Raw genomic sequence first — 27,351 nt, 5'->3', positions numbered from 1 at the left:
CCATGGGTTCCCATATATCCATCCCCAGCTGAGCTGATTGAGAAACGCTATCTTCAAGATACTAAGGCTCTTTTTTTTTTTTTTTTCCAAAAAAATATCTCTATTTACACAAGACAATAAAATCTGAGCAGCTTTCCCCCGAGAAGCTTTGGCCAAGTGGAGCTGCTGCTGGACACATGCGCCGTCCCTATTTACAAGCAACAGCTTCACTTGACAGTACTCTGCTGGCACGTTCAGCTTCTTCTGGTGTAAGGACTACTTCTCTGTCCCCCTGGTCCTTCCCTTGGTGGCTCTTCGCACTGACAGGTCTGTATTTACAACAGCAACCTGGATGCGGCAGGTTCCCCTTTACAGAGCCCAGCCTGTGAGCATGGACAAGGACTCAGGATGGTGGATTAAGCACACTCAGCCATCTTCAGGTGTTACCAAGTTGCAGAGTCAATGTTCGGAGCAGGTGAAACTAATTCCTTATTACAAAAGACAATTTTCACCCGTTCTGGTCATCTTCAAAAAAGAGACGAGCGACCAAGCGGCGAGGGCGCTTCCCAGGGTGCTGCCATGCGCGGGGCAGCGGCAATCTCAGCCGGGCTGTTCTCTCCTCGGGGATGCAAGGGTTTGCTGAGGGTTTGGTCGAGACTAGTTTCTCCAGCCTCTCCTGTTGCACGATCCCAAGTAAGGGATGGGTGAACTGAGGCACAGAGGAGCTGAGGCGGTGCACTGGCACGGGCTTGCCGGGGCAGGCTCATGGGGGCCCCAGGCACTAGATGACACTGTCCTCCATGGTGACTCGCCTGAAGACTGGCTCCTGCTTGGGCGTCCTTCCGCTTTCTGTGAAAAACAAGGGGAGAGCAGGTAAATCCCTGGAGCAGGACCCTGCAACAACCACCAGCTATTTTCAAGATCATTTCCATCCCCAAACAAAGTATGGGATGCCTGGACTTGCCTTGAAAATGAAGGCTTGCTCAGGGAAGGTGAATGTATTTATGGGTGACCATGCCATCTGGAATCTCCTCCCACCCTCTTTTCTGAATTTGGTGCTACAGCTTTGCCTGGCTTCAGCCCCACATGAGCCACTTTGTTGTACAGCAGCATCAGCCAGTGCTGCCCAATGCTCTACAGAAGGAGTGACACTGAGGTGCCTCCTTGCTCTTCTGGATTTATCACATCACATCACATCACAGGGATGAGCTGCAGCCACCAGTTTGTATCAACCCAACAGGGTTTGTCTGAGCAAATTGCGTTTTCTGTTGTGCCCCCCTGCCCCTTAATAATAAATATTCAGTATAAATGACTGCAAAGTAAACAGATTTGTTTTGATATCAGACATTATCTGAAGGGCACTTTACATCCTGAGTGCTCTGCTTTACAGCTGCCTCTATAATTACTGCAGACCCAGGGAGGAAAGCGCCTCCTTTCACAAGCTCACGTTGGGAGGACACAGCCACATGCACTTTGGGGTGACCACATGCAGGCTTTTTTATAAATAATATTTCAGGGAGATCTTAAGATAGGCTAATCACATTCAAGAAGAATCAAGAGTTATTCTGGAACCACTTTCTAAGCATAAATCATTTCACCCTATTTCCCACCCTCCCAAATATATGCTGCTCTCTACAGCATCATAGATATTATCACAGGAAAAGTGGTGGGGGCAGAACTAGCAGCTTTTCAGGTATCTCCCAGCTTGGCTATTTTGGCTGATTTTTGGGGTTTTTCTGAGGAGGAGGGACTTTCATCTTTTCCTTGTTGCTCATCTCTTTTTTTTCTTTTTTTCTTAAGTAGTGGGATGCATTTTCTCCTTTCATTTCCACTGCTGTTAGCTTGGTGGGCTGCTCTGCATTGCAGCACAAACTGCCAGCAGTAGGAAATGCCTGGGTGCACAGTGTATAAAGAATAAAGAAAATCAAAAATCCCACCTATTTAATATGTAGCACTCTTCCTGGCTGATATCAACAGCAGCTTAAGCAATGAGGCCTTTTATCTCTAAGTTTGAATAAGCAAGCAAGGAGTGTGTGTGAGTGGAAGGTGACCAAAGGGCAGAGCCGAGGTTCTTGCACCGAGAAAAAATCTTCTTCTATTTATCAGGGAGGGATCCTCTCAAAAAAAAAAACAACAAAAACCCAAACCAAAACAGACCAGAAGGCTGCTTTGTGACCAACCATAAAACCTTATTATTTTCTTTTATTTTTTTAGGTGAGGAAACCAGGGGCTGGCCAGAGCAGGCACCCAACAGCCACAGTAAAGCTTTGGCTTGCTTCAAATCTGCCTCCCATCACACACAGTTCTAATTCCCTATGACCTTGCACTTCTCTCCAGCTGCCTACAGAAAGCACCTGAGAAACTCTTTTTGGCATATTTCAGCCAAAGGACAAAGCCTTGCCACAAATTAGGGGTTTTTTCTTTCAATTCCTCCCACTCAAAGTCCATCTTCCCACACCCCCCTCTGCAGCTTTTGTGCAACCAGGTCCTCAGAGATGCTTGGGGCACAGTGCTGCTGCTTCCCAAGTGGAATACCCAGACATCCTCCACCCAGTTTGCTGACTGCTTGGTTTTCAACATTCAGCCTCCAGAACCATTTATCAGTGGATATTACCACAGACTCGTGCCTGCTGAAAGGCGAAGCCTTTGCTGCCAGTGGGACACAAAGGCTGCAGGGCTCATGTCTGGAGTGAGCTTTCCTGCCATAGGGACCTAAATTTAACTCTGCCTGAGATGCCTCCAAGAGAAGTGGGAGAAGACAGGCTGAAAACAGTTTTATTATTGCCATAATATACCCATTGAGGTCCCTTCTGCTGGAAATAACCTCTCCAAAGTTGTAACACAAGATGCAGTTGATTATAAGTGGCAGTTGGAGATATTTGGTCATCTGTACAAATAATCCCATCACACCAGCTGAGGAGGTTGTGCAGCAGCTATGTTTGTGTCTTCAAAGTTGCTGTTTGGGGTTTTAAGCAGCACTGCTAAAATACCAAGCATTTGCATCCAACACATAAAAGTTGCTCTGTATACCAATGTTTTTTGTTTATTTATTGAGGTTTTAGCTTGGGTTTTTACATGTGTACAGTGTATTTAAGGAGTAGAAATATAAGAAAAGAAAATATGTGGAGGGTAAAGAAATAAAAAGATAGCAAATATGTAGGATGATTTTTTTTTTGTTTTTGGTATTTTCCTGAAGAAGACTATCACCATCTGTCTGGTGTACTGAATACAATAAACAGTAAGCACCTGTAAAAAGCTATTTTGATCTGAAAAAAGGAAGATTTCCAAGCTATCCTGGCTAGTCTCAATATCTCAGTTTTAAACAGACTGCCTCTTCTGAACTGGGATGATAAATGATCTGGTGTATGATCCATGCATCCCCGGGGCTTGCCAAGGCTTTTGGAGGAGCAGAACTGGCCCTAAGCCAGCTACCTGTGCCGAGCAAAATGTCCCTCAGTCCAGAAAGGGGAGTGCTGCTGCCTCCTGGGGTACTCCAGTGCCCTCCCCTGACAGCACTGCTAATGCCCCAAGGAGGACAGCCACTGAACAATCCCTCACTGCCTTCCCTGGAAGCACTAATCACAGATTTTATCTGGCTTCAGCTTTACACTGTAGGATGTCCTCTATGCCGTTACCAGAGAGCCTGCAACAACATGACATTTATATAATGTTCATGAGCCCAGACTATTTAAACCCTAAAATATTAATTAAATAAAACTTGCATCAAGTCTAGCTGAATGCAGCACATAGTTAAAAATAAAATACTTTTCTTTCTAAAGGAAAGGAGGAGATCAGAGTGTGACAGATGACCAAGCCCATGCTCTTAGGCTTTCCTGAGACAGGTTTTTAATAAGATGAGCTATCTTTCTATCCCTGTTGACTAGGCAATTCTGCAGGGTATTATATTCTTCATAACCTAGTGAGATCGAGAGCACATAGGGGTGTGACAGAGAGCCCAGATGGTCAGGGAAGGGGGATGTAGACAATAGGGACACACAGAGGCACAAAAGGACCCCCAGGAGCTCAGTGCCTCCCACCATTACTACTGTTTCCCCTGGCCCTCTGAGATATCTCACTGCTTATTACCTGGGGGCAGGGAGGAAGGAAAAAGATGGGTTAACAACTACAGGTGTCAAGAAATTAAAAGCAATCAACAGGCAGAAATGAACAGCACCATGGTAAGTAATATTGCCTACACAGTGCCTCCGAAGCTGTGATGATACGCCCCCATCCCCAGCAACCCTCCAGCCTACATGGTCTTTCTTGGCGTGTCTTTTTGCCTTGTGTTTCTCCTTCATGTTTTAGGGAGATTTTACAGTCTTTTATGGCTCTTGTAGAAAATGGGTAGGAATTGCCTGCTGTAGTCAGTGTCCTTAAGCAGTAAACTGATGTCAGCTCTTTATGGGGTAGTCTGCAATGGGGTTACACAGGAAAAATAACCCAGTCCTGCACTAATTAGGAGTGAGTGAAAAAAGGGATTCATAACTTGTAAAGCACCCTAAGATGATTTTCAGGAAAATGCAAAGCATGGAGCCTTGTACTTCTCCATCCCCTTCTTCCCATCTGCAAGAAAGGCCTTCTGAAAGAACAACTCAATCAACAGTTCAACATTAGCAATCCTCACTCCAGTCCTCACTCCAAACCTCACAGCTGCCTGGCAGCTCATGCTTCTCAAAGGTGGCCCTGTGTTTCAGCAAATGGTCTGTGTATGCCAGTTGATGTTCTCATCAGATCAAGCACTACCTGTTTGCCTCTTATTTTGTTTGTTTTCAGCTGAAAGTGGGATGCTTGCTGCAGCTGAATGATGAAGCTTTAATCTTCTCCCTATAAGGCAAATCTGGTTTGGGGTTTTTTTTGCTTTGTTTTGTTAAATGGAGCCCTAGAAAAGATTCCTCGAGTACAGGGCTAATTATGCCCTTCAACCCAGCCTACAAAGTTATGTGCCTCAAGCATGAGTATGGATTGAATACCATAATCACTACTGCCTTTTCATCAAGCTATTTTCTCACATTCTTGCCTTGGCTCAGCATTAAGAAATGCCTTAGAAGTTTTGTAGCTTTCCCTCATACCCCAGGAGCATTGTAGGACTTAACAGTGAGCTGATTTTCACATGCTGCAGTCTGCACAGAAGATACCATTGCCACTCACATAAGAATTGTATATAGAGAGCTACTTATCAACAAGCACCAACCATCACCATGCCTACAATCAACTGACACAACAAAATCTGTTCTCAAGGGGAAAAAAATGCTGTAAATAATCTGTGTCCTGCTCCCCTCCATGAAACCTCCCCACTACATTACACTCTTAAATTGGTTTTGGCTTAATAAAATTAGTAATATATTTTCTCTCTATTTTGTGATTCAGCCGTTTCTAAAGCCGTAAGAAGCACCAACAGTGAATCCTGTGATGTCAGAACAGCCTGGGGACAGAAATAATCAGCTTGAAAATAAACAACATTTTTTTGCAATCAAGGCGCTAATAGGCATGGGTAGGCTGGCAAAGAGAAGGGATGGAGAAGAGGGGAAAACCAGCCTGCACACTGATAAACCTGAAATACACAGAAAGGCTGGGGAAGAACGACCATTTGTAGTAAGGGAAGTTAAAGATTTTTCAGTAGGACAAAACCATCCCATAGCAAATCCACCACTGGTTTGTTCTTGCAGAGTTTCAGGAACGCTGGTGAATGCTATGTTGATCACCTGCCTCCCACTTTACCATGATGGTGTTTGCTAGTGTGTATGTCACCCTCCGCATGAACCCAATTCCACCATATCCTGAAAAACTATTTTTTGAGTCTTACATAGTAAAAGAGTTTTTACTTTCTTCAAAATAAGAGGTACCTCAATTATTTAAAGCCTCAGCAGCCTCTTTTGGGCTGCTACATGGATTGTTGTGACCACATGGGTGTGAAACACCTGCTGTGCCTGCAAGAGTGGGTCCACTGTGCACTGTCTAGTTCCATTGCTGCTGGTATGGAAAATAAAATGAAACAGGAAGGCAGCATCAAGAGCAAGAGCACGACCTGGCTGGCCAGTGGCTGCTCTGCTGTGAAGTCAGGTGATTCCCCAATATTTCAATAGGAAATGCTCCCTTGTGGAAACCTAGACCTGGCAAGAAGCACTGCCATGATCAGTGCTTGGTCCCACATGGGGTTTCTTCCCCAAGATCTTTTGGCCAGAGTGGCTGCAGGAAGGACTCAGGTGACTCAAACCAGACTCTTTTAGGCCATGAAAACCACCAAATACCACCACCCCTGGTTCTCTTCCCCAATGAGACTTCTGCTGAGAAGCACTGAGCAATGTGAGAACAACCCTGGGATGGAGCGGAATTGCTCCACTGCTCTGCTGCTGCACATATCCTCCAGCACTGGGAATATCTTGTCTAACATGTGCCTCACCCACCTGTTACAAATCTTTTGGCTTTTACCCAGCATGATAGGGCTTGGATAGGTGCAGCTTAGATGGAGGCAGCACCAAACCCCTAAGCCCAGGGAATGGGAGGGCTTTGTGAAAAATCATGTGCAGAAAATTCATTACTAATCATATCCACAGGTGGTTATTTCTCCCGTCAACCTTTCCAGTCTTTTTTGTGGCTTTCTGTATTCCTGATTGCCCTCAAGGGATTTTAAAGGGGGAGGCTGGAGGAGAGCAGCAAAGTGCCAGTAGGCCATCAGCAGAGGTGGAACGGGAAGGACGACATGGCCAAGGATGGTGATGGAGCCTGGCATACGCCTGGAGCAAGAAAATAAAGAGACAGCAAACAACGACCAAGAAGGCCTAACGGGGACTTGTTTTACTCTTTGACATGCTACCAGCAGTTTTTAATCTCAGAAAACCCAGATTAAAAAAAAAAAAAAAAAAGAAGAAAATTAAGAAAAAAAAAATAAACCATTACAATGATTAAAAGATACGACACATGAAACACTATACTCAAATCATCCGCGTGTCGTTGGCTACTTTATACAGTAGGCACAAAACAGACCTAGAATCACCTGCAACAAATGTCAACCAGTGTTGTTCTCGCCCCTAAACAAGTACCATCAGCCTGCTATTTCTAGTCAGCTGTAGCTGCATAACCTTTGTGCTTAAATTTCTCAGCTTAGGCCTCCTTTCTTTGGCATTGCTCACCCATGCCATAAAGGAGTGGAGACTCATACTGAAGACAGTAATGGAGAGAGGAACAACAACGACAAAAAAAGAGAGATTAATTGTACAGTACATACATACAGTATCTTCTAAATCGTGATCAGTTGTTTATTGGTTGGCAAACAAGCTTCACTTTTACAACAAATATTAGTAATGAGGTCATTCAACTGTTGAGACCGTACAAAATGGATCATAAATTAAAAAAAAAAAAAAAAAAAGAGAAAAAGAAGAAGAATTCATACTCCGTGCTGCTAATTTACCTCCAGAAAGCCTATGTTACTTAAAAATCTGGTCAAATAAATAAATTTCCTGTTAGGAAAAATAATGAACAGAGGACTTTTTTTTTTTTTTTTATTAAAAATCACTGCAAAGTACTTTTTAGCTCACTACGTGTCAATCTATTTTCTTCTTAACCACTGCAGTACAAGTGCCTAAACCGGGGACCAGACTGAGCCCAGAAGGCCCTTTGCTCCTCCAGGGAAATGGCCGTCTCCTGTAGAACCCCCACTACGACTACAAAACCCCCTCTCAGTCCCTGGATGTGACCCGAGGGCCTGGCTGAGGGGCTGCTCGCCAGAGATGCTTCACAGGATTATCGTCACGATCGGTTGTGCACTGACAACGAGGAAGTTTGCCCTGCTTTAGTCTGCCAAAAGGTCTGCTGGCAACATGCCGGCTGAAAAAGGTTATACAGCGAGGAAATTAAAAGACTGCCTTGGCTGAAAAGAAACGGTGATGGTGTTACTAAAAATGGTCCTTAGAAAGTGATGTTCGGGTTTTTTTTTTTTTGCCCAGTGAGTTTTTTTTAACTGGGATGGGGAGGGGACAGAGGGAAGGAGCAGTGGAAGAGGCAAAACAAAATCTATAGAAAAAAAAAAAAAAAGAGTTATGAAAAACCTTGCTCCTACTGGTAGACAAACTTACAAGACCAGCACAACAGAAAAAAGTTCTTATTTTTTTTTCCACTACATTAACAGGGACGCAAGTTCTGGAGGAACAGAAAGCAGACTATATGTGCAATGCTAGTATCTGTACATTACATAGAAATTGTTCGCTTCTCTTTTTCTGCCATTAGTTTTTATCATCCGTTAATACAGCAAAATGTAAAATATGCCTTTAGCACAGGATTCTAGGATTCCCTTCCGTCTCATTAAATTTGTTTATATTTTGTTTGCTCCCGCAGCGAAGGGCGCTGCAGTGAAACCAAGTTGTGAGTGACCATAACCCATGATGTAATCTGGATTGGTAAGAAAGAGTTTTGCTAGCTTGTTTTACGCAGCGCTCCCACCTAGATGCGTCATCGCTACTAGCTTCAAATGCACATTTTTGGCCTTTTTTTATTTTTTTTTCCCTCTTAAATCAGGTCCTCGGTATTAAGAGCAACACAGCATCAAGGATTGTTTAAACAAACACGGCATAACTTGAGAAGGCCACGAAGTGTGCCGTTATCTATCTCTTTCATTAACATAATGAAGTCTGTCTGGAGGGAAGAAGGATGGGAAGGTAAGGGGGGCAGCAGTTACTGTCCTCTCCGGGCCGGCCTAAAAATTCCAGTAAAAAAAGTCTGAGAATTTCCTTTTGAACAGCATGAAGATTTAGGAGTACACACAATATTACCACTGTTTGGATTAACTCAGAACAGTAAACCGAGCATTATGGAGAGGCTTTTAGTTGTCTCTTTGCTTAATTTTTGCTGAATCTTCTATAGGCTAGTGACCAAGTGAGCGGGTCCTTTTGCATTGCCGTCCGGGGAGGTTCCCTCTTTGTTTGGTGGGACTATAAAACCGTCGCTGCTGCCTCGACCTAGCTGGTAGTAAGTGTGTAGCTGATGGACGTGGTTCCTGGAGCCAAGATTGGGCATGCTTTTGTAGTAAACATCGTCGGCATCGCCACCGCCGCTTTTCGCTGGTGGAGGATCGGTCTGGGTGCTGGCGGTGACGCTTTCCGTCATGGGCATGCCAGCCAGCGCGGGCATACTGGTGTAGAGAGAATCCCTGTTGGGCGACTGCAGGTCGTCCGTGTGCTCGTTGGTCAGCAAAGGGAAAAAGCTCTCGCTGTTGTCTTGCGGGATGCGGCGCCGACTGTAGAGGTGGGGCTGGTGGTTGTCTGCCGAGTACACCCGGGGAGGCAGCAGTGGGGCATCCGACTCCTCGTGGATGAGCTCCAGGCCCAGGCTCTCCTCGTGGGTGAAGGAGGTGGCGTCATCCAGCACGATGGCGTCATCCTCGCTCCCACCGCCCACGCTGTTGACGAGTTTGTTCATCAAGTTGCGGCTCTGCTCGCTGGAGCGCTCATGGTTGTTCAGGTAGGAAGGGATGTAGTTGGAGGTGAGTTCCTTCAGGATCTTTTTCTCGAGGGCGTTCTCCGTGTGGTTGTACCCGCGGTCAAGGATTTGCACGCAGTTGCTGAGGTACTCGCCGCTGGCGATGCTGTAGCTGTTGCCGTGATTACCATTCAGTGGTAGAGTATCCGTGACACTTGTATCCCTGGCATTGTTCAGAAGCCCCTCTGAAAAACATTACACAAGAGAGGGTGACTTGTACAAACAGGACACTCATGCGGGACGTGCACACTCAAACCCCCTTCCTAGGCTGCCGCGGATGCTGGGGCAGGGCAGCAAGGAGAGCGTTGCGGCCAAAATGGGAGGGCGCAGCTCCATCTAACCAGCTGGTGGTCAAGGCCTTCCCACCAAAAAAAAATGGAAAGCACTGTCAAGTGCGTGACTTGATGTGGCAACATCTAGTTGAAAGGATAACCTCTCCTGGCCAGCATTCTCCTACACCTCTTGTGCTTTATGTATTCCTGGGGGAGCTGAAAAGCAGATGACCCTGGCAGCTGGTCCCAACTGCCCTGGCTCTAGGAGCTTTGGAGGAAGGGGGCAATTCCTCCCAGCTGAGGGAGAAGTATTTGCAGCCCATGCTAATCACTACCAAAACTTTGTTTGGGAGTGTATCCTTCCTAGAGGAAAAAAAGTCTGCTTTCCCCTTTCACTGGGTAGGCTGTCAGGATAAATAAAGACATAAGGACTGAATGGCAGGATTCAGGGATTAGCAAGGTGGAGGCACCAAGTGCTTCCTGGCCCAGGATTTTATGGAACAAGGCTAAATGCCCTACCTCTTCTGCCTCATGGCAAAACCAAAATTATTTACTCCACACTGGCCAGGTGGGGATTTCCTAATACAACTGATGCTGGAGGTAGCTATTCTGGGGTCTTGTGAAGCCTTTAAAAATAGCTCCTATTCCACCTGCAAAGTTAAAGCAGTGGGTTCAGCGGAGGGTACAGCAAGTACCATCACTGCCATGATCTGGCAGGCTCATGGGAACCTGAGAGGAGTAACAGGGTCTCAGGGTGGCCCTGCTCTAACTGCCTATTGCATCTCCGTAGGTGTCCCAATGCTGCCAATGTAAGGCTGGAGCTCAGCTCTTCCCAAAGCATTGCGGGAGATGGCAGGGAAGTGCTTTGAGAGCAATGCCAGCATGAGTGGGCAAGGGAGAAGAAAATCAGGCCCATCAGTTAAGCCACCATGCTTTCTTTTTTTGGGATTACTGGCCTCCTTGGAAGGAGAGTAGGTGTGGGGATGCATGAAATAACTTATCGACCTCTCAGCTAAGGGCTTCAGGCATTGCCAAAAACTGGCAAGCAACTCCCAGCAAGGCACAGTGGATCAGAGAAGCCATTAAACTGACAATTTCAGATGAACAGTTGCTCATACCATGCCTAGGACATGGCATGTGTACCTGCTGAAAATACAGGATTCAGTCTATATCTGCGATGGAGTAGTTGTTGTATGTCAAGGGCTGGAAAGCGCTACTGAAGGCTTCTTCTTGCTTTTGAGTGAAATGCCCCAAATGTGTCGGTCACCTTTTAGGATTCTGAAGCTTACAGGGTGCTGCCGTATCCTGGGTTCCCCAGCAAATGAGGGAGCTATGCCAAAAAATCAACTAGCCATCACAGACATAGAGCAAAGCCGTTGATTTTCACGGTGAAAGGTCTCCAACCGAGTCACGATGCTTGGGGAGAAATGAAAAGTGAGCATTTTTGGGGGAGGGCCGTATGTAATGGGTGACAGGTACAACAGCATCTGTTTGATGGTTACGTTGAGTAACGTATGCATTGAGGCACTGAGCACTGTGCTCCTGCTGCCAATGCATAGATCTGGGGTTTGGTGCAGAAATAAAATGGGAGGCATTGCAGGTGAGAACAGAGTGGGGGGCTGCAATGGAACCCGCCGTATAAAAATGTCATGACCTCGCCAATAAAAACGTGAAGTTTAAAAAAATGAAAAAAAGCATACACAACTAAATGAGAAACTATGCTGGGTAAATGATACCACAAAAACGAGAAATAAACAAAAAAAGCAGAATCTAATCTCATCTATATATATATGCACACATACATATATATATACACACATACATACACACGCATACACATATATATACATATGTATATTCATAGTCTTTCGATTTCAAAACTGTGAGATTAATTTCCTTTATTAACTACATCATCTATATGTGATGCAATAAAAGTGAACTAAAAAAAATTACATTTGATATGCAATGTTTAGCTTTACTCCCATACTTGTCTCTCTGTAGGGCTCTAAACGACAGCATGAAGAAAAGGAAAGAAAAAACAACAAGTAAGCTTACAGCGACAGTAGGAGAAACATGAGTAAAAAGCAAATTGATGATATGCAGAAAAGAGAGTTAACGGAAATAATTTCCACTGCCCAGAATACATGAATTTGTTACAAGGTTTATTTCAGGTTAAAAATATTGACATTTTAGACAGAAAAAAAAATATTTTACGCACAATATTCAGTAGTCTACATTTTTATTAAAAAAATTATCACATTTAAACTGTTTTCCAATGCCATTATAAAATGTTCAGCGTGCAACACAAATGAAGAAATAATGCCAGGAAATTTAAGAAAAGTCTAAAGCTGGTAACGGTCATGCTTGAAAAGACAGGCACTGTCATTGTCACTTCCAAGGTCTTAAAATGAATGGCTTTACTTACTGTTAGTTATAATAACCCCGGCAGTTGAAACTGAAATCTGTTTCCTTGCTAAAAATGTTTTGCCGACCATCTTTTGTAACAGTGCTTTGTAAGAGTATGACTTTGCTCATCATGGGGCTGCTGGCATTTTACAAACTTTGGTAAGTCTGATTTTCACTTTAACCAAACATATGGCAAACTACATGGACTTGGCAAAAAAAAAAAAAAAATTAAGAGGAATAGTAGTTTGAATAATGGCATTGCTAAATGAAGCTGTTAAGAAAGGCTTAAAACAAGAAGAGTCAGAGAATAAGATGAAGAGGCAGTGATAACGCTCAGCTTCCCCCACTCTTCAGTGGTGTGTGGTACGTTGGATTTTAACTAGAGCTTGTTAATGGTCATTAATGCTTGTTAACACCTTTTCTCAAAATTAGTTCTGACAAAAGGTGTTAGGATGTTTTCCTGCGTTGGAGAGACTGAGCCACTGTCAGCTTCCAATGGCAGTGAGCACTCAGCCCCTCACCTACCACTGCCTCCTTCCTCTACACTCTGTCCTACCAGGAATTGCTTATGCCACTTGGACACGGGATTTTGGCCTTTTAGGGTCTGATTCCCCACCTCTTTCCAAGGGTAATTTTAAGGACTTCCTGCCCCTGATGATTCTCTGCCACAGGTTTGGCTTAAGCAGAGGTATTTTAGAACACCTGACTGGGGAGGGAAAAAGAAATGGGTAGACCAGATTAGTCCCTTGTTCCTTAGGGTGTCCTGCCCCACCCACAGCCATCATCAGAAGTAGTATATGAAGGTACAAAAAAAATCATATCCTTAGTGATGTGGAATGAGTTAGCTGGATGGTGTTAGCTAACAATGCCTCACTGCATGCCAACCACAGCCAAGGCACACCCAGAGATGATGACAGCATCTACTTTTACAATGCACTATCCTGGCTTTAGCATTCCTGCTGGTGCAGCATCTGTAAACCCCACAGGGCCACCAAGACCACCAGGCTTGGTTGGTTTTGCTACTCTTTATTTCTGCCATGGGACCTCCTAATATTCACAGTTTGTAATTGTCCAGGGACCTAACCAGTTTGAAAACTAATACCTATACCAGTTTTATGGTCATTAATTAACTTGCAGCCTCCTGAAAAGGATGGGTTCTGCTCCCTCTGAAGTCAATGGCAAAGCTCCAGGAGTTTAAATGAGACCAGTATTGGTCCCGCTCTCTTTCTTCACCTCCCATGGATGTAGCCTGGATAGGTTTCTGTTACTCATCTGACTGTGTTGAACAGAATAGCACTTGCAAAAAAATTATGCTGTTTCTGTGGAATAACATTCTGTTAGCTCAGGTAACTGTATCAGATTCTAGTATTAAAAATTTGAAGAACACACAATTATTAAAATACATGTAACACACATTTCTGCCCAAATCGCCTGGGTTCATTTGAGGCACCTAGACTGAACATTAGGACTCCTATTAAGGCAAATGCTGACCCAGCATCACCTGTTGCCATTTGATTTAGAAGTCTCCAACACTTCAATGTTATCATGCAACAAACTAGTCAGAACATCAAAGCTCATTTCAACATGTGCAGTACACTGAAATTCTTAAAATTCAGAGCATTACATGTTTAACAGTAGCCCCTTTTTAAAAAAAGCATTCTTGGAAGCAAATTTATTGCACAAAGTTAGCATAGTTTAGGAAATTAATAAACAGCAAAAAGGTCAGAAACACGTGTGCTTTCCTTGTGCTTTGAATGCAAATACCCTAGTGATACCGTTCAACATCTATTTCTGTCAGAAACAACATGCTGCCATAGAGTACAAAGGGGGCTTTCCTGCTTGCATTATAACCATCATTATTTTCCCTCTCTTGGAGATCCTCTACTGGGAAGTGATGCCTTCATTGAGAGTGGAGAGCTGACAGAGTGCTGGCACACTTGTGCTGGAACGCAGCGTTACTCTGCAACTATTCAGCCACCTTACAAGTAAGAACAAAAGAAAAAAAAAAATCCCATGGAAGTGGCAGAGCAGGATGGAGCCACCAAGAGACAGGAGCTGTGAGAGCTCCACACTCCCCATCTCCTCCTCAGGCCCTACTTAAACACATCTGCCTCTCCCTCATGGAAGCACCAGGACATCAGCTTGCAAACACTGTCCCTTCCCACAGAAGCCAGAGCAGAGACAAACATATAAGTGACAAGGGAGTGATTTCCATAGCAGAAACCTCCATTAGATACAACTGACTCTGCCTACTTTCTGTTGCCAAAAGAAGGATATCAAAGATTATTTAGATTTACTATACCTTTTTTCTATTATTTTTTTTCCCTAGTAGCACATACAAAATGTATAAATACAAATGGCAAAACATTTCTTAGCTCAGCTCTGCTCTTTGGACCTGGCCTTCACTTCTTGCTTCAGCTGTCATTTTTCTTACAGATCAAGGGCAGTTTTGTTTTATTTTGCATTTTACAGCCTGTGCAAACCAGTGCACTGCTGACCACATTTCTCTAGGCCATTTCAAATGCAAGCAGCTTTGGTGGCAAAGGCCAGTTTAGCTTCACTTACCTTCAGAGGTGTTCCTGTTTCTGAAATGAATGGTTTAACAAGGAAATGTGCTGACAACAAAGAGAGGAATGGATGCGTCCGACAAAACACACACACACACACATACAAGACCAAAACAATACAAAAGCAAGGAGACTGAATAAAAAAAGTCAAAATCAAAACACTATGAATGCTTTCAGTAAAACTGACAAGAGTCTTTCAAAGTGAATTTGATCGCTCATGGAAAAATAGCATCTGGTAGATGGAAAGATGCATTGAAATGAAAGGAAGGGGAGGGGATCTTTTTTTGTGCCCAGTTCCAAAAAAAAAAGTGTGTGTGTGGGGAGAGAAAAAGAAAAAGGAAGAAAAAAAAAAAAAAGAAAGAAATGGGCCAAAATAAGCCACAGAAAATGGAATTCTCACTAGAAAAATTAGAGAGAAACTCCAGCACACCTTGTGCGTTGTACATGCTGACAGAAGGGTTGTTATAGACCGCCGATTCCCCGAGCAATGTATTATAAGGGTTGTTAGTGCCATGAGGACGAAGCAGAGCATTGGTTATAAGATGATTAGCCATGGCTCCTGGAGCAGCCCAATAGAAAGACAGAGAAAAAAAACAACAAAAAAGGTCAATCAGGCAAATGTGGTATTAAAAAAAAGGGAAAAAGAACATTCAGAATGACAACAGTTGAAATAGTCCTGATTACAAGCAGCCAGCTAATTAGACTTGGAAAACTGTATGCCACTAAAGCAGAACAGATGTTACTGACGATGCACAAATCCAAACCAACGCAAAAGAAAATGTATCAGAAAGCGGATAAGCTACATTTATGGTGGTTCCCCAGTTGCTCGGAGTGTAAGCAAGGCTGCGCCCACATGCTTGCTACAAAGAAAGAAAGGAAGATAGCAGCCTACACAATGTGGGGGGAAAAACTCTCCGGAAAGTGCCAAATGAATTAAAAAAAAAAAAAATATATATATATAATGACTAACAGACAACAGCACATTCAACTCCCACTATGTGCTAGGATCTCTTTTACCAGTCCCTCACAACACATCTAAATCAAAAAAGCAGAATTAAAGAGAAAGGATGGAGAAAGCAGCCTTGCCGAAGGCTCTCAGCATTTCTCAGACAGCAGCTGTTTCTCATGTCTAAGAGGGCAAGTTTCACTTCAACTACTTCTCTGATACCACCGTCAAGAGCATCCACAACCACCTGAATCCATCCTGGAAGGTGAGAGCACTACAGCTCTGTCAGGCATTTCTACCAGGAATGAGAGGGGCCACGAAGTGCATGTCTCAAGGCTGTGTGCCCCACAAACACCTTGTTTCCCCACTCCCGCACCTTTTTGCTGCTCTTTCCAAGCACTCAGACAGCAGTTGTCCTTTGCTCTTTGGTTTTGGTTGCCAAGACCTACCTACTATTTCAATTTGCAGGCATCAACCCAGGAAGCAAAGTCTCCCCCTACCTTTTAGCTGACCTACAGGATGAAAAACCCTTAAGCCCTTGCTGTGAACCTCTTCTATTCTCCAGAGACATGACTGAATTAAAAAACCTGCCCTTCAGGGCCATTCCCACGGAGGTCTAGAGCAGGAAGGATGACCATGGTTTTTAACTGCCAGGACTAAACTCCTAAGACAAAAACTTTCCACCAGGAAAGTAAGTCACTGGTAGGGCAACTAGAGCTAGTTAGGACAGGACTGTCAGAGGGCTCAGGTGACCTGGCTGTCACCAACATCCGACAGCCTCAACCCAAAGAAGTAATTAAAAAGCCAATCCTCAAAACCAGTAACCCTTTCAGGAATATTTTTACCAATGTCTGAGGCATGGTGACCCCATTTGCCTCTTTGAGGTGTGGAGGTGGCCCCGTGCCAAGGTGAAGGCTGTCTCTGCAAGGCATGTGGGGCACTGGGCATAATCTCTTTCTCTGGATGGAGTTGCTGAGGATATATAAGCCCTGAGGGTCTCTGGCTAGTACAAATCCCCTTTACAGGGAGTTCTCTGAAAGCGCACATCTACTAATTATTTACAGAAAGGTAAAAACTGGCCAAACCTCAGGCTAGGTGGAAGCTGCCTCCTGCTGTGCTTGTATGCAGGCCTGGGATGGCATTTCCCTGTGTCTGTGTAGGTAGAGGAGAGAGCAGACTGTTTCTTGCCTCTCCTCCATCATCCCCCAGCACTTCCCAGCCCCAGGCGTATGGCATCAGCAGATCACTTAATCGGTCTTTTGAGCACAGGACAAAGTAGAAGGCAGCGTTGTATGGGGGCTGCATGCCAGGGAGGCTCCTCGACACATGCAGCTGGAAAAAAAAGACTTGTTTTCTCTCACCTGATGTTTTTGTTTATGCTGATGGAAAGCAAGATGAGCTGCTGTGTTTGAAAATAAGGAAACAAAGCTGTCTCCTGTAAGAAAACATTATATGAACGCTTAACTAAGTAACCTTGAATGTAACTAATAGGTAAATGAGTCAATTCTTTCTTTCTGGTAGTGTGTTTTCTCTCAATCTCACATACATCTGGGATGAGGGACTGTAGGAACCACTTCTCTTCTTGCACTAGTTTTATACCAGTAAGCACTAAGTCCATTAAAATTGTTTCTGCTTTCATTCCACTTTTAATCAAGCCAGGCCATAAAAGATTCAAAAAGGGACTCACTTTTATATAGGTAATGAGAATGTCCAGAGTTAATGCTAGCCATAAACTCAGAAGTGATATAATCCTCCCATTTGAGACTTAACCCAATCTCCAATTCAGTCCCTATGAGAATTGGTATGAAAAATATACCCACGGTGGGCTTTTCAGCACTTTAGCTTGAGGCGCCTTTAAATGCCAGCTGCCAGAAAGAGCATCTCACTCAATATATCCATGGCCTGATCTTGTCTAGTGAACCCCAGCAGGCAAGAACAAGCTGATCCCACCATGGATGGGCATGTTTTGCATGAGGGATGCTCTCAGGCTGCGACAAGAAAGAAGGGATCAACCTGTGTCAGCACTTAAATGTAGGTTTTGCTTGCCTACATTTGCCAGCATGGTGGGCTCTGGAATGAACTGAATCCACACAAATATGCCTCTTTCAGCCAACTTTTAACACAGTTCCATGATTCTGACTACAAACTTGCAAAAAAAGTTGAAAATACAGAATAAGTAAATAATTTTTGCTCTTGGGTGTGTAAAAAGACAAGGGTGGTACTACAGCCATCCATTCCTGTATGCAGCAGCTGAGCAAAAATACTCCATCTTCTGCCTTCCTCTCCCTTGATTACATTAAGATTTTTTAATTTACTGTTCAAAATGCCACTTTCAATGGCAGTACTGAGTAAGTCTCCTGGTGCAAATCCAAAACAAACCCTCTGCTATATCTTTCAATACTTTTAGAGACCCAACTGGGCCCTATGCACTCTGCAGCAGGTTCCCATCATGGCAAACTTCACACTCTCTACATGCCACAATAAATGCAACTTTGCCATCTTAAATACAAAATGAAAAGTACCCAATATTCATAAATTTGGGCTCTTGTTTCTCACTAACTGCTCTTGAGTTGCAAAATTCCCAGCCTAAAAAGGTGTTGAGAGAGGTTTGCATCCAGGCTCCAAAAAGCCTATAGTTAAAGCTTTTGATAAAACAGTAATATACCAAAAAACCCCCCAAAAGATCCAAACCCTCATTATTTGGTTTCTCTTTCCCAGAAGAAAGAAAGAAAACTGTAACACCAGCCATGCATTTAAGTATCATTCTGGCTTTTTCATACCACTTTATCATTGCTATAGCAACCAACAGGACTATTAGGAAAAGCAGATTAGGTCTGCAGATGAGGCAGGAGCAGAAGGAGCAGGTAGACTACGGAACTATGACCTCATCTGCATGAAAATGGCCTTGGTAATAGAAAGCCAACAAAACCCCAATAAAGTAAGCACGGGATCATAGCAGCATACACTCCCAAAACACCATGGGGAAAAGCAGAGAGCATTACTCTGCAGTCCTGTGTCTGGGTGTGCATCACTGGGGCTGCAATTACAAAGGTCAGTGCATGTCCAGGGGCCCAAAAAACAGAAAGATCAGGGCTGCAAGTGCCTGTCAACCACCTGGAATCTCCTCCTGGCAGAGCACTCTTGGGATGGGACCCTTGGCAGCTGTCTGGCCCAGTGTTGGCAATGTGCCTAATATCCTCAGCAGGCACCAGTTATCATCACTTACTTTTATTTATTCACTTGCTGCTGGATCCTCAGCTCTCAGCATCTGTGGTGCAACGCAGAGCTCTCCCAGCAAACCCCACAGCTCTGTACCATCCGTGCTTTCCTACATTCCAGCAATAGCAGCCCCTGTACAAATCCCTCCTTTGCCATCTGCTGAACCTCCTAAGCCCAGCACACAGCCACCATTCTTTATTTAGTCAGAGGAACTGCCTTCGACCCAGCTGTGCTGAATCACCTTCAGTTCTGCTAGTCAAAAGTACCCAACTGAAAGCAAATGCATTCTGTTTCCAAACCCCTATCGTGCTGTGCACGTGTGGGAGCACGAATTTGGGGTTGGAAAAAAGATGGGTTCAAACGCACAGGTTCACCTTTTACAGCACGATGAGACCACCACAACCAACAAACATTTAACAGCAGAACTCACACCTCTACAAAAACATTCCCTGCAACCACACTGGTACAACTAGAGTCCCAAGTCTCCTCGTTTCCACTAGTATTCAACAAAGTTCAGAGCAAAACACAGCTACCGGGTCAGCCCTAATATCTAAAATTACATTCAAATTCGGGTGCCTGGAAAGGCCAGTGCTCAGTTCAAGTCTTCCTGACACTGGATTTCCTCAAGTGAAGGATTTACAGGCTGTAATCACAAGGAGAAAGAAATGATGGTCTTTCAGAAGGCAAGTATTCACTTGTAGCACAGATGCTCCTGCCCCTCTCACAGCGTCAGTGATCCTCATGATTCAAGCAGCACAGATCCAGCCTTACTGGGTTTAAAAGGCTGGGAGAAGCCATGGCCCGTGCTCAGGAGAGACCTGGAGGGTTGCACTTTTGACTTGCAAACTGAGAAAAACTGTTAGGAGAACCAACTAGGACAAAGAAAACGAAAATCCCACAATTTTTAACATCACTGTAACCAGACACAAAGGATTCAGATAGCTACAGTTAGCTACTTTCTGTGCCTATGAAAGTAGGTATTATTTTAATGACAGTATGCAACCAAATGGTACCTTTTTCTTTCCTTTCTAAGGTAGAAATTGATGTCCTTGATGCACAACAACATTGAATGTAGCAATAATTTTTTGGAAGAGATTTGTGTAATGACTGCATGGGAAAACTGCATCTTGTTAAACACAAGTATGGTTTATTCACTCACTGAAAGGAGGAAAATTATGATGACAAGCACATGTTGCCAGACTCTAGACTGCATCACTCAGGAACAAAATTCAAAAAAAATTCTTGTGGGCAGCTGGCTGACAAAGCCACACAAAGACACTGAGGTTACCTTGAATCATCTGCACGGTCTACCCAGCTGGAAGGGAAATGGATTCAACTGCTACTACAGATTTTCTGAATGATACTGTCACTCACCATGGCTCTGCCTGGCTGAAAGGGTTTGAGCAGCACTGCTTTAACTGGGATCATCTGTCTGCACAGGTAACACCACCACCGTCTTCTTTGACTCCTGGTCTTCTCAATTGCGTACCAAAATCAGCTCTATGTTGGCTACGTGCATTTTAGCAGGGGATGGAGAGATTTCCCCAACACCCAGCAGATGTGACAGAAGAGCAGTTTTGCTGAGAAAGGAGAATGGACCAGCTTACAAATTTAACTGGATGAACTAGTGAATTCTTAAAAATGTCTGTAAGAAATCAGTATTTTCCAAATTAAATGCTTTCACTTTTTGTTCCAAAAGAGTGACTTGTATGAAAGCTGGCTTTGCCTTTTTCATATTATGTCAACTTTTTACTAGATTAGAAACAAATAGTTTAGAAAAAGCACATCTGAGTCAGAACAAAATGTTTCATTGCCTCTGACCCAGCAATTCCAAAATGTAGATTTTTCTTGGGCTCTTTTTGTTTGTTTCAGAAGAAAATGTATGTACTTCTGTGTTTTCAATCTCAGTCCTGTTTCCTCCCTATTTTGCCAACAACACATCTCCCTTTCTGCAAGGTAAGGGCGCAGTGCTGTACTCCTGCCTGCTCTGACTCCTGAAGCACTCAACTTATCTTGGGGTTCACAACCACCATGAACCAGGTCAGCTTCTTGCACATCATGTCCTTGACTTCAGACTACCCTGCAGAGACAAGTGACAGCCAGGAAGAACATGGACCATTCCCTGAAGGTAGTGCAGTTCCTCAGCCATCAGGGTACATGGTTTAGCCTGGACACAAATGATGTGGTAAGAGCTCAATCTCTCCTTAAGTGCCCATTAAAACAACCCCACAACACACGCTGCCTTACCCTAAGTGTAGTAAATAACTCAGACTTGAATGTCACTGGAATAGCCTCTCTGCACTGATTTCAGTTTGTAAATTCTGGCTGGTTTTATACTTCACTTAGTATTAACTTACTCCACTTTGCTCCCAGGGAAACAAAAGTAGGTTTGTAGGAGCCAAAGCTCTAGTGTTCTTTGAGACTTTCCTTACCAGCATTCCACAGTGTCCTTTTCTACAGAGGTAGAACTTTCAAGTATTTAAAGAATCCTGGTCTTCCATGTGTTCACAGTTTGTTCCAACAATAAATGCAATTATGAAAAGCAAAAGCACACATATTTGCTGGAGGACAACAGGTATTTTCAGTATTTTTCCGAGTTCCTTCCAACGAATGCTCTGACATTTAGATTTATTGAGCTGTGTTTTTATAATAGCCAACAGGATTCAGTTAATAAACTTCTGTAAACTTCCCTATTAAATTTCTCTCAAATAGGTTTGTTGTCACTTGCAGCATCTAATCTATTCATTGTGAAGCTATTAATACTGACTGCAGTGAAATGGAGTTTCAGCAAATGAGGTTGTTAAGCTCTGGGCCATCTTCTGCCAAATGAAACATCCCATGTTTTTATGCAGAGACAGGGGGGAGTGAAAGTATTTCTTTGCCCCTTTTTTTTTCATGTTCTTCCTTCGGCAATGATTTCAGATGACAAACCTCTGCTGGATTATAATCTGCAGGCCATGTTCAAAACACACAGCTAGTCCACATTGATTTATAAATATTTGCTCACTCACTAATTACTTTTTCACTGCCTGGAGCAGAAACATTGTCACAGGATGGGACATTTCTTTTTACCACCACGACCCCTTCCAAGGGTTTATACCACATTGTATCTCAACTATACAAACGTGCATTATCCCCAATTATTCCTGTTTACTATTATTTCTCACTAAACCTGAGGCCTTACCCAAGATGTGCAGAGAGCCCTGCCTGTGGTGAAAATTGGACAATGCTTATAGGTATCTATAAAAGCAGCTGTGCTTTCTTCCTTCCTCCTTCACAGTCATCATATTAAGACTGCTCTGCAGCAGTATTCTGCCAGATCTAATACTCCCCAAAGCCTGCTCTGATTTCAGAAATTGCCTTGCCCTTACTTTTCCTCTTTAAAGCTGATCCACCTAATGACTGAACTTCCAATTATATGGCTGTCAATCCTAAAATCAAAGCCAGTTCATAATATCTCCCAAAGGAAGAATGTCATGTCACTCACTGAAATCACTGCAACAAATCTCAGCTAACTCAGTCCCAGGCAGCAGAGAGGCAAAATAAACCGGGAGAATATCAACAATGGGATTAATTTTGCACATAGGCAGAAATAGGAGTTAAACTCCCTAAGTTTTGATCCTTGATGCAGAAAATCATAATTTTTCTAGCATAAAATGTACAGCTGATTGAAAAACAGGGGTGGGAAAAGACAAAAAACCACCAGAAGCAATTTGCTAGTCCAAAAGGCTGAGGACTTTCCCTTACAAAGAGAAAATATTCCTCTGCTGTCACCTACCTGGAATTTCTCTCTACTTCATATGTGATTATCAGGATGGGTCATTTTGAGGCCACTTGCTGACATTTAGCCAAACCAACAGTTGCTTAACAGGGTTGCAGAGATTTTTGGCTTAGAAACAGCAATCCCTTGTGACTGAACTGGTGCAATGGCATGTGGACCACTCCTCCAAATACGCCCTCCATCTGGGCAATGGGCCTCAGGAAGGGCTATCCATGGGGTCAGGAGAGGATAAGTGTGTCTGTAAGAATTACCACAGGGAACAGAAGAAGCAGAAGGGCACGGGGGATGAAACCAAAGAGCTTCATTAGGAAAATGCCAGTGGTGGTTAAGATGGGGAGGTAAAGGAACAGCCTCTTACACTGGGTAAAATGGAAGTTTTAAAGTCCTGATATAAATTAACTATGCTATTTTTTTTTTTTTTGTGCAGGCTGTCCCTGGAGTTGTGAGCACTAATACAAGCACCCAGGGTGCTGGGAAAGTGAGCACCCTTGTGCACCAATCTGCCCAGTGAGGAGCAGGAGCTGCAGCACTCGAGAAGCTGTGGCTGGATGAGATGCTAGAAAACAGCCCACAGGCTCCCCCTGAATTAGTAGAAAAGGGATTCTACCCTTCTTCTTACCCCTTCATTTCCACCAAACAGCTAGGGGACACTTAAAACACCTCCAAAACTCCCCTTCTCAAGTAGCATCCTGGACTTAAAAAGAATAGAAACTGAACTTCTAATCATATTCCAGAGGGGGAAGAGACTAGCACTGCTGTCTCTGTTTGTGGCTAAACCAGAGGCCCCCAGGCTCCAGGACTGATGCACCCCTTGAAACAAAGAATATATTTCCCAGGACTGAGGGCTTTGCAGTGTGCAGGATGATGCTCAAGGGCAAGGACTGCTGCATCCCTCAGGTTCATGCAGCACCTTGTCCCTGCCAACCCAGCAATGGTCGGCACAGACATGTTAGGCACCGACACCTCTCAGCACTCTGCACAAAGGGACAGGTTTGGGGGGAAAGGGCTGTGTTTTAGATTTGAAGCAATGACAATGAAGAAGTGAGATCTGCACGTTGACAGATGATGGTCTCTGAACGGTCACTGAAGCTGCTGTCCCTGCCAAGGGCCATCCCAGGTTCAGCTTTGATAATTCCTCTGCATTTACATCCATCAAACCCTGAGCATCACTAAAAACAGAGCTCAAAGCTTTTAAAGCATCTCCAGGGTGTGTTCATATTTGAACAGACACGCCTCTTGCTCTACACCACATATCCAGCTGCCCAGTGATGGTACTCACAAGACCAAAGTGTCTGCAGAAGACACTTTTCTTTAGTCCAGTTGTCTTTGAGCTGTTAAGTGCTCAGAAACCAAGAATAATGTGTATTTTTATATCCATAAATATTTTGTTGAGCTCCCTCTAGGCATCTACAGATGCATTCATGAACAAGGAGAGCAACTGTGGGCACCTTGGACATCCTGTGAGTCCTCTGCACTGAACCTGCTTACCCCAGAAACACAACAGGAACAAGAAACAATGGGGAAAAAGTGACCATTAACACTGCTGCCAACATGCATGTTCATAGAGCCACAACTCACTAATTCAAAATGCGTAGGTCCCCACACCCTAAAATGATCTCTCTGAAAGACATGACATGAAAGCAGACTGACTTAACAGGAGAAACTGGGGCATTGTTTGCTGCCAACTGTAAAAAGACAACAAACAGAGAAAGTATTTAGTCTCTAATGTCTTTAAGCCACAAGAAAAGTCATAGGTGTTAGAGCAGGTAAGTGTTTAGACAGACAGTGATAGATCATTTGGTGGTGTCTTCTGAACATCCTATCAAGATGAGCAGAGGCACTTCCACCTCTGCCAGAGCTTGGCTGCTTGCTATTTGCTTTATATGCAACATAAATTTAGCAGAAATCTCTCTGTCACGCCAGTCACATTAATCCATCAAGGAGCAAACAAGCATCTTGAGAAAGGCTGATGAATGACAACAGTAGCACTTCCACTGTCCAAATTTCCACCCTCTCTCTGCTTTATCTAGGCAGCAAAGGGTCAGCATTGGCAAATGGCTTATAATGAGAAGCTATTGCATTTTGAAGCGTACCAGAGAAGGGGTTTGAGACCCCTGGGGAATCCATTTCTGCTCCTTTCTTTTCTCCCTTTTTTTTCCCCCTCCTCCCCTGCTTGCCTGTGCTTTTTACCACACCAAATTTTAACCACTTTTCACTGCTCTACTGCCCAGTTATGTCCACACCATGGCACCCACCACCCCTGCAGACAGCTAAACTGAAACTTCTTGATCTTGCAACACAGACATATCCAGCAGCCCTCATCTCTCAGCAGAGAGGGCAGATCTGGGGAGAGTGACCCAAACCTGACTCATTGCACTGCCTGAGTGCTAACCTATACCTCCTGTATTCTGGAGTGACAGTCCAAAGGAAGTCCAAAGGAAGAATTTAACCTTCTGCTGGTGTTTTCTATATAACTGCTTCCTAAAAATGCAGGAAAATATATCCACCTGAAAATAATTCTGCAACACACACAGTTGTCCCTGCTGAGTTCACAGTCCAGATAAGATTTCAGCCTGGAAATCACAGCTTAATTATATTTTTGGGTGGGTGGAAGGAATTTGACGGGAGATTTCATTTAGGAAACAATCAGGTCTCAGTTGGGTTAGAAATCAGGATATTAATGTTCTTCATTTTAATTTTCCTCTCTGACTCAGATTCCCACTGTTTGAATTTGAGCTCAATTTGTTCTGTTCATTATGAAGAAATCCACATGAATTTGACATTAAACTGATTACCTCTGAAAACAGTAGCAATAATTTCCCTTTTTCCTGTGTGTGTTTCAGATTAAGTCTTTGTGGTTGATATAAAAACGCAGGGGAGAAATAACAAAGCAAAAGGAAATCAAGTATTTATTCTGGAACGCTACCCAGAAGAGGAAACATGCAATGGCACTTAGGCATTTGGGAAGAAAAAGCCAGGGGCAGGGACAAACAATACCCTCATTTCCATTTCCCATTTCAGCCCATTTGCATGGGAGCAAACAGGGAATGAACACGGCTTTCCTAGTCAGGGATAATATCTGTTGTGCCAACACTGGGGATCTGAGGGCTTTGTGATGACTCTGATAGGGTTTGCTGGCAAGGGCCTGCTACCACATGAATGGACCCTTAAGACCACATGGATGAATTTGTATTTAAGACTTACCATCCTCCAGCAAGAGCTGCCAGGGGTCCTGAGCTCCAATCTGCAACAACTTTTGAGGCCCTTATGACCCCCATAACCCTTTGTGATCTCAGTGAGACCCACCAGGGACCCACAGCCCTGCTTGGCCCTGTGCATGCAGTCCTAGCCTTGTGTCTGTCTCCTGGCTGGATCTTGGACCTGGGCTGTAGCTCAGTTTCCAGCCCTGTCTCTGCCAGTATCTCCTGGTGGTCTGGGCTGGACCCTGCACCAGGTTCATACCCTCACCTTGTCCAGGGCTCTGCCTCCTGGCTTCAGCCCCTGTGGCACAATGAACCATCAGTGAGGGTTTGGATTGTGCTTGACTCCCCCTCATCTCCCAGATGTTCTCTCTCATGAAACAGCTCTGCCCTTGCAGCTCCCTGCTGTTTCTTTTCTTTCAGACAAGTGGAGCAGCAATGCAAACCACCAAGATGTCCCTCCAGGAGACCTCCACACATGAGGGTGGTGGGGATGGTGAGCAGTGCTTTGGGGGTGGGTGGACATAAAGCATATATGCATACAGCCAGATGACAAGAGGTGCACATACTCCTGTTTTTATAGCAGGACTGCTATTGGGATTAACTATTTAACTTGCTGTCTAGTTTGTAAGCCAAGACTCAGAGCCTTACAGCAGGAGAACAGGACGTGACCCAACACAATAGACTTCTGGAGCACTTTCTACTCTCTGTGAAATCTGGTGGCTTTACCCCTAGCCCCTTTATTTCTCTGCAGAGGGAAGAACTACTGTGTGCTAACTTGAATTGATACACACAACTCCATACAAGCATTCTTCTATAACAAAGCACTGCCTTGTACCAGTGACGAAGTCCTTTGTCTCTGCTGCTCTCAAGCCTCACCAAAACAAGGAACAGTCCTTTCTTTAACCGATAACTCCCACTTTTCCTCTGAAAAAAAAAAATCACACGCATAATACCACCACCTCCCTCCCCCCAGCCTGAAAATCTGAAGGGTAACAAAGTACTTTATAGTTCATGATGATTTTTTTTCTCTCCCACTTGTCTCACATCTAGAGAGAGACAGTAATTACTGTATTGCCTCTCACCTAAGACATGGATAAAAATAGGCTGGTGTCACATTGCTGTTTCGTGCTATGACTGCTTGTTTGCAAGGCTGGCTGAGCTATCCCAGAGCTTTTTGACATGAACACTCCAAAAGTGCAAACAGACCCATCCCTCACAATCCTGAGGTGGCCAACTGGATGTACCCAAAGCTCAGGCAAACTCGGTTGCTTTTCCTTCATACATTCCACTTTTCAGCCTTCAAAGTACTAAGCTTCAGCAGTTGGTCCCATCCTACATGCATCCCTTTTGTACTACTTTTTCAGCACTGTATCCAAGTGCCTGCATTAAGATCACACACCAAACACCCTGCTGGCAAAGGGAAACCTCTTTTTCCTACTTATGAGGTAATCAGCTTGGCTCAGCTTTTACACCTCTGAAGTTTTCAGCACTAGGAAAAAAAATGTAG

General features: G+C 44.0%; 1 protein-coding gene across 22 annotated transcripts in view; it reads right to left on the bottom strand.

Annotated features, from left to right (window-relative positions):
* Positions 1 to 230: 230 nt before the first annotated feature.
* Positions 231 to 27,351, bottom strand: part of ADGRL3 (adhesion G protein-coupled receptor L3) — a 492,473-nt gene continuing 465,352 nt past the window's right edge. For 21 of the 22 annotated variants that reach the window (XM_069012991.1, XM_069012990.1, XM_069012994.1 and 18 more), the window contains one exon: positions 6,754 to 9,635. In XM_069012991.1, the coding sequence (XP_068869092.1) occupies positions 8,830 to 9,635 (806 nt within the window). In that variant the 3' untranslated portion in view covers positions 6,754 to 8,829. Of the gene's footprint in view, positions 829 to 6,753; positions 9,636 to 27,351 lie in introns of those variants that run through there. The other variant, XM_069013011.1, reaches the window with a different exon arrangement.

This window comes from Aphelocoma coerulescens, chromosome 4 (assembly GCF_041296385.1).
Source record: "Aphelocoma coerulescens isolate FSJ_1873_10779 chromosome 4, UR_Acoe_1.0, whole genome shotgun sequence".
Taxonomy (NCBI): domain Eukaryota; kingdom Metazoa; phylum Chordata; class Aves; order Passeriformes; family Corvidae; genus Aphelocoma; species Aphelocoma coerulescens.
This window is presented reverse-complemented; position numbering and strand designations above follow the sequence as displayed.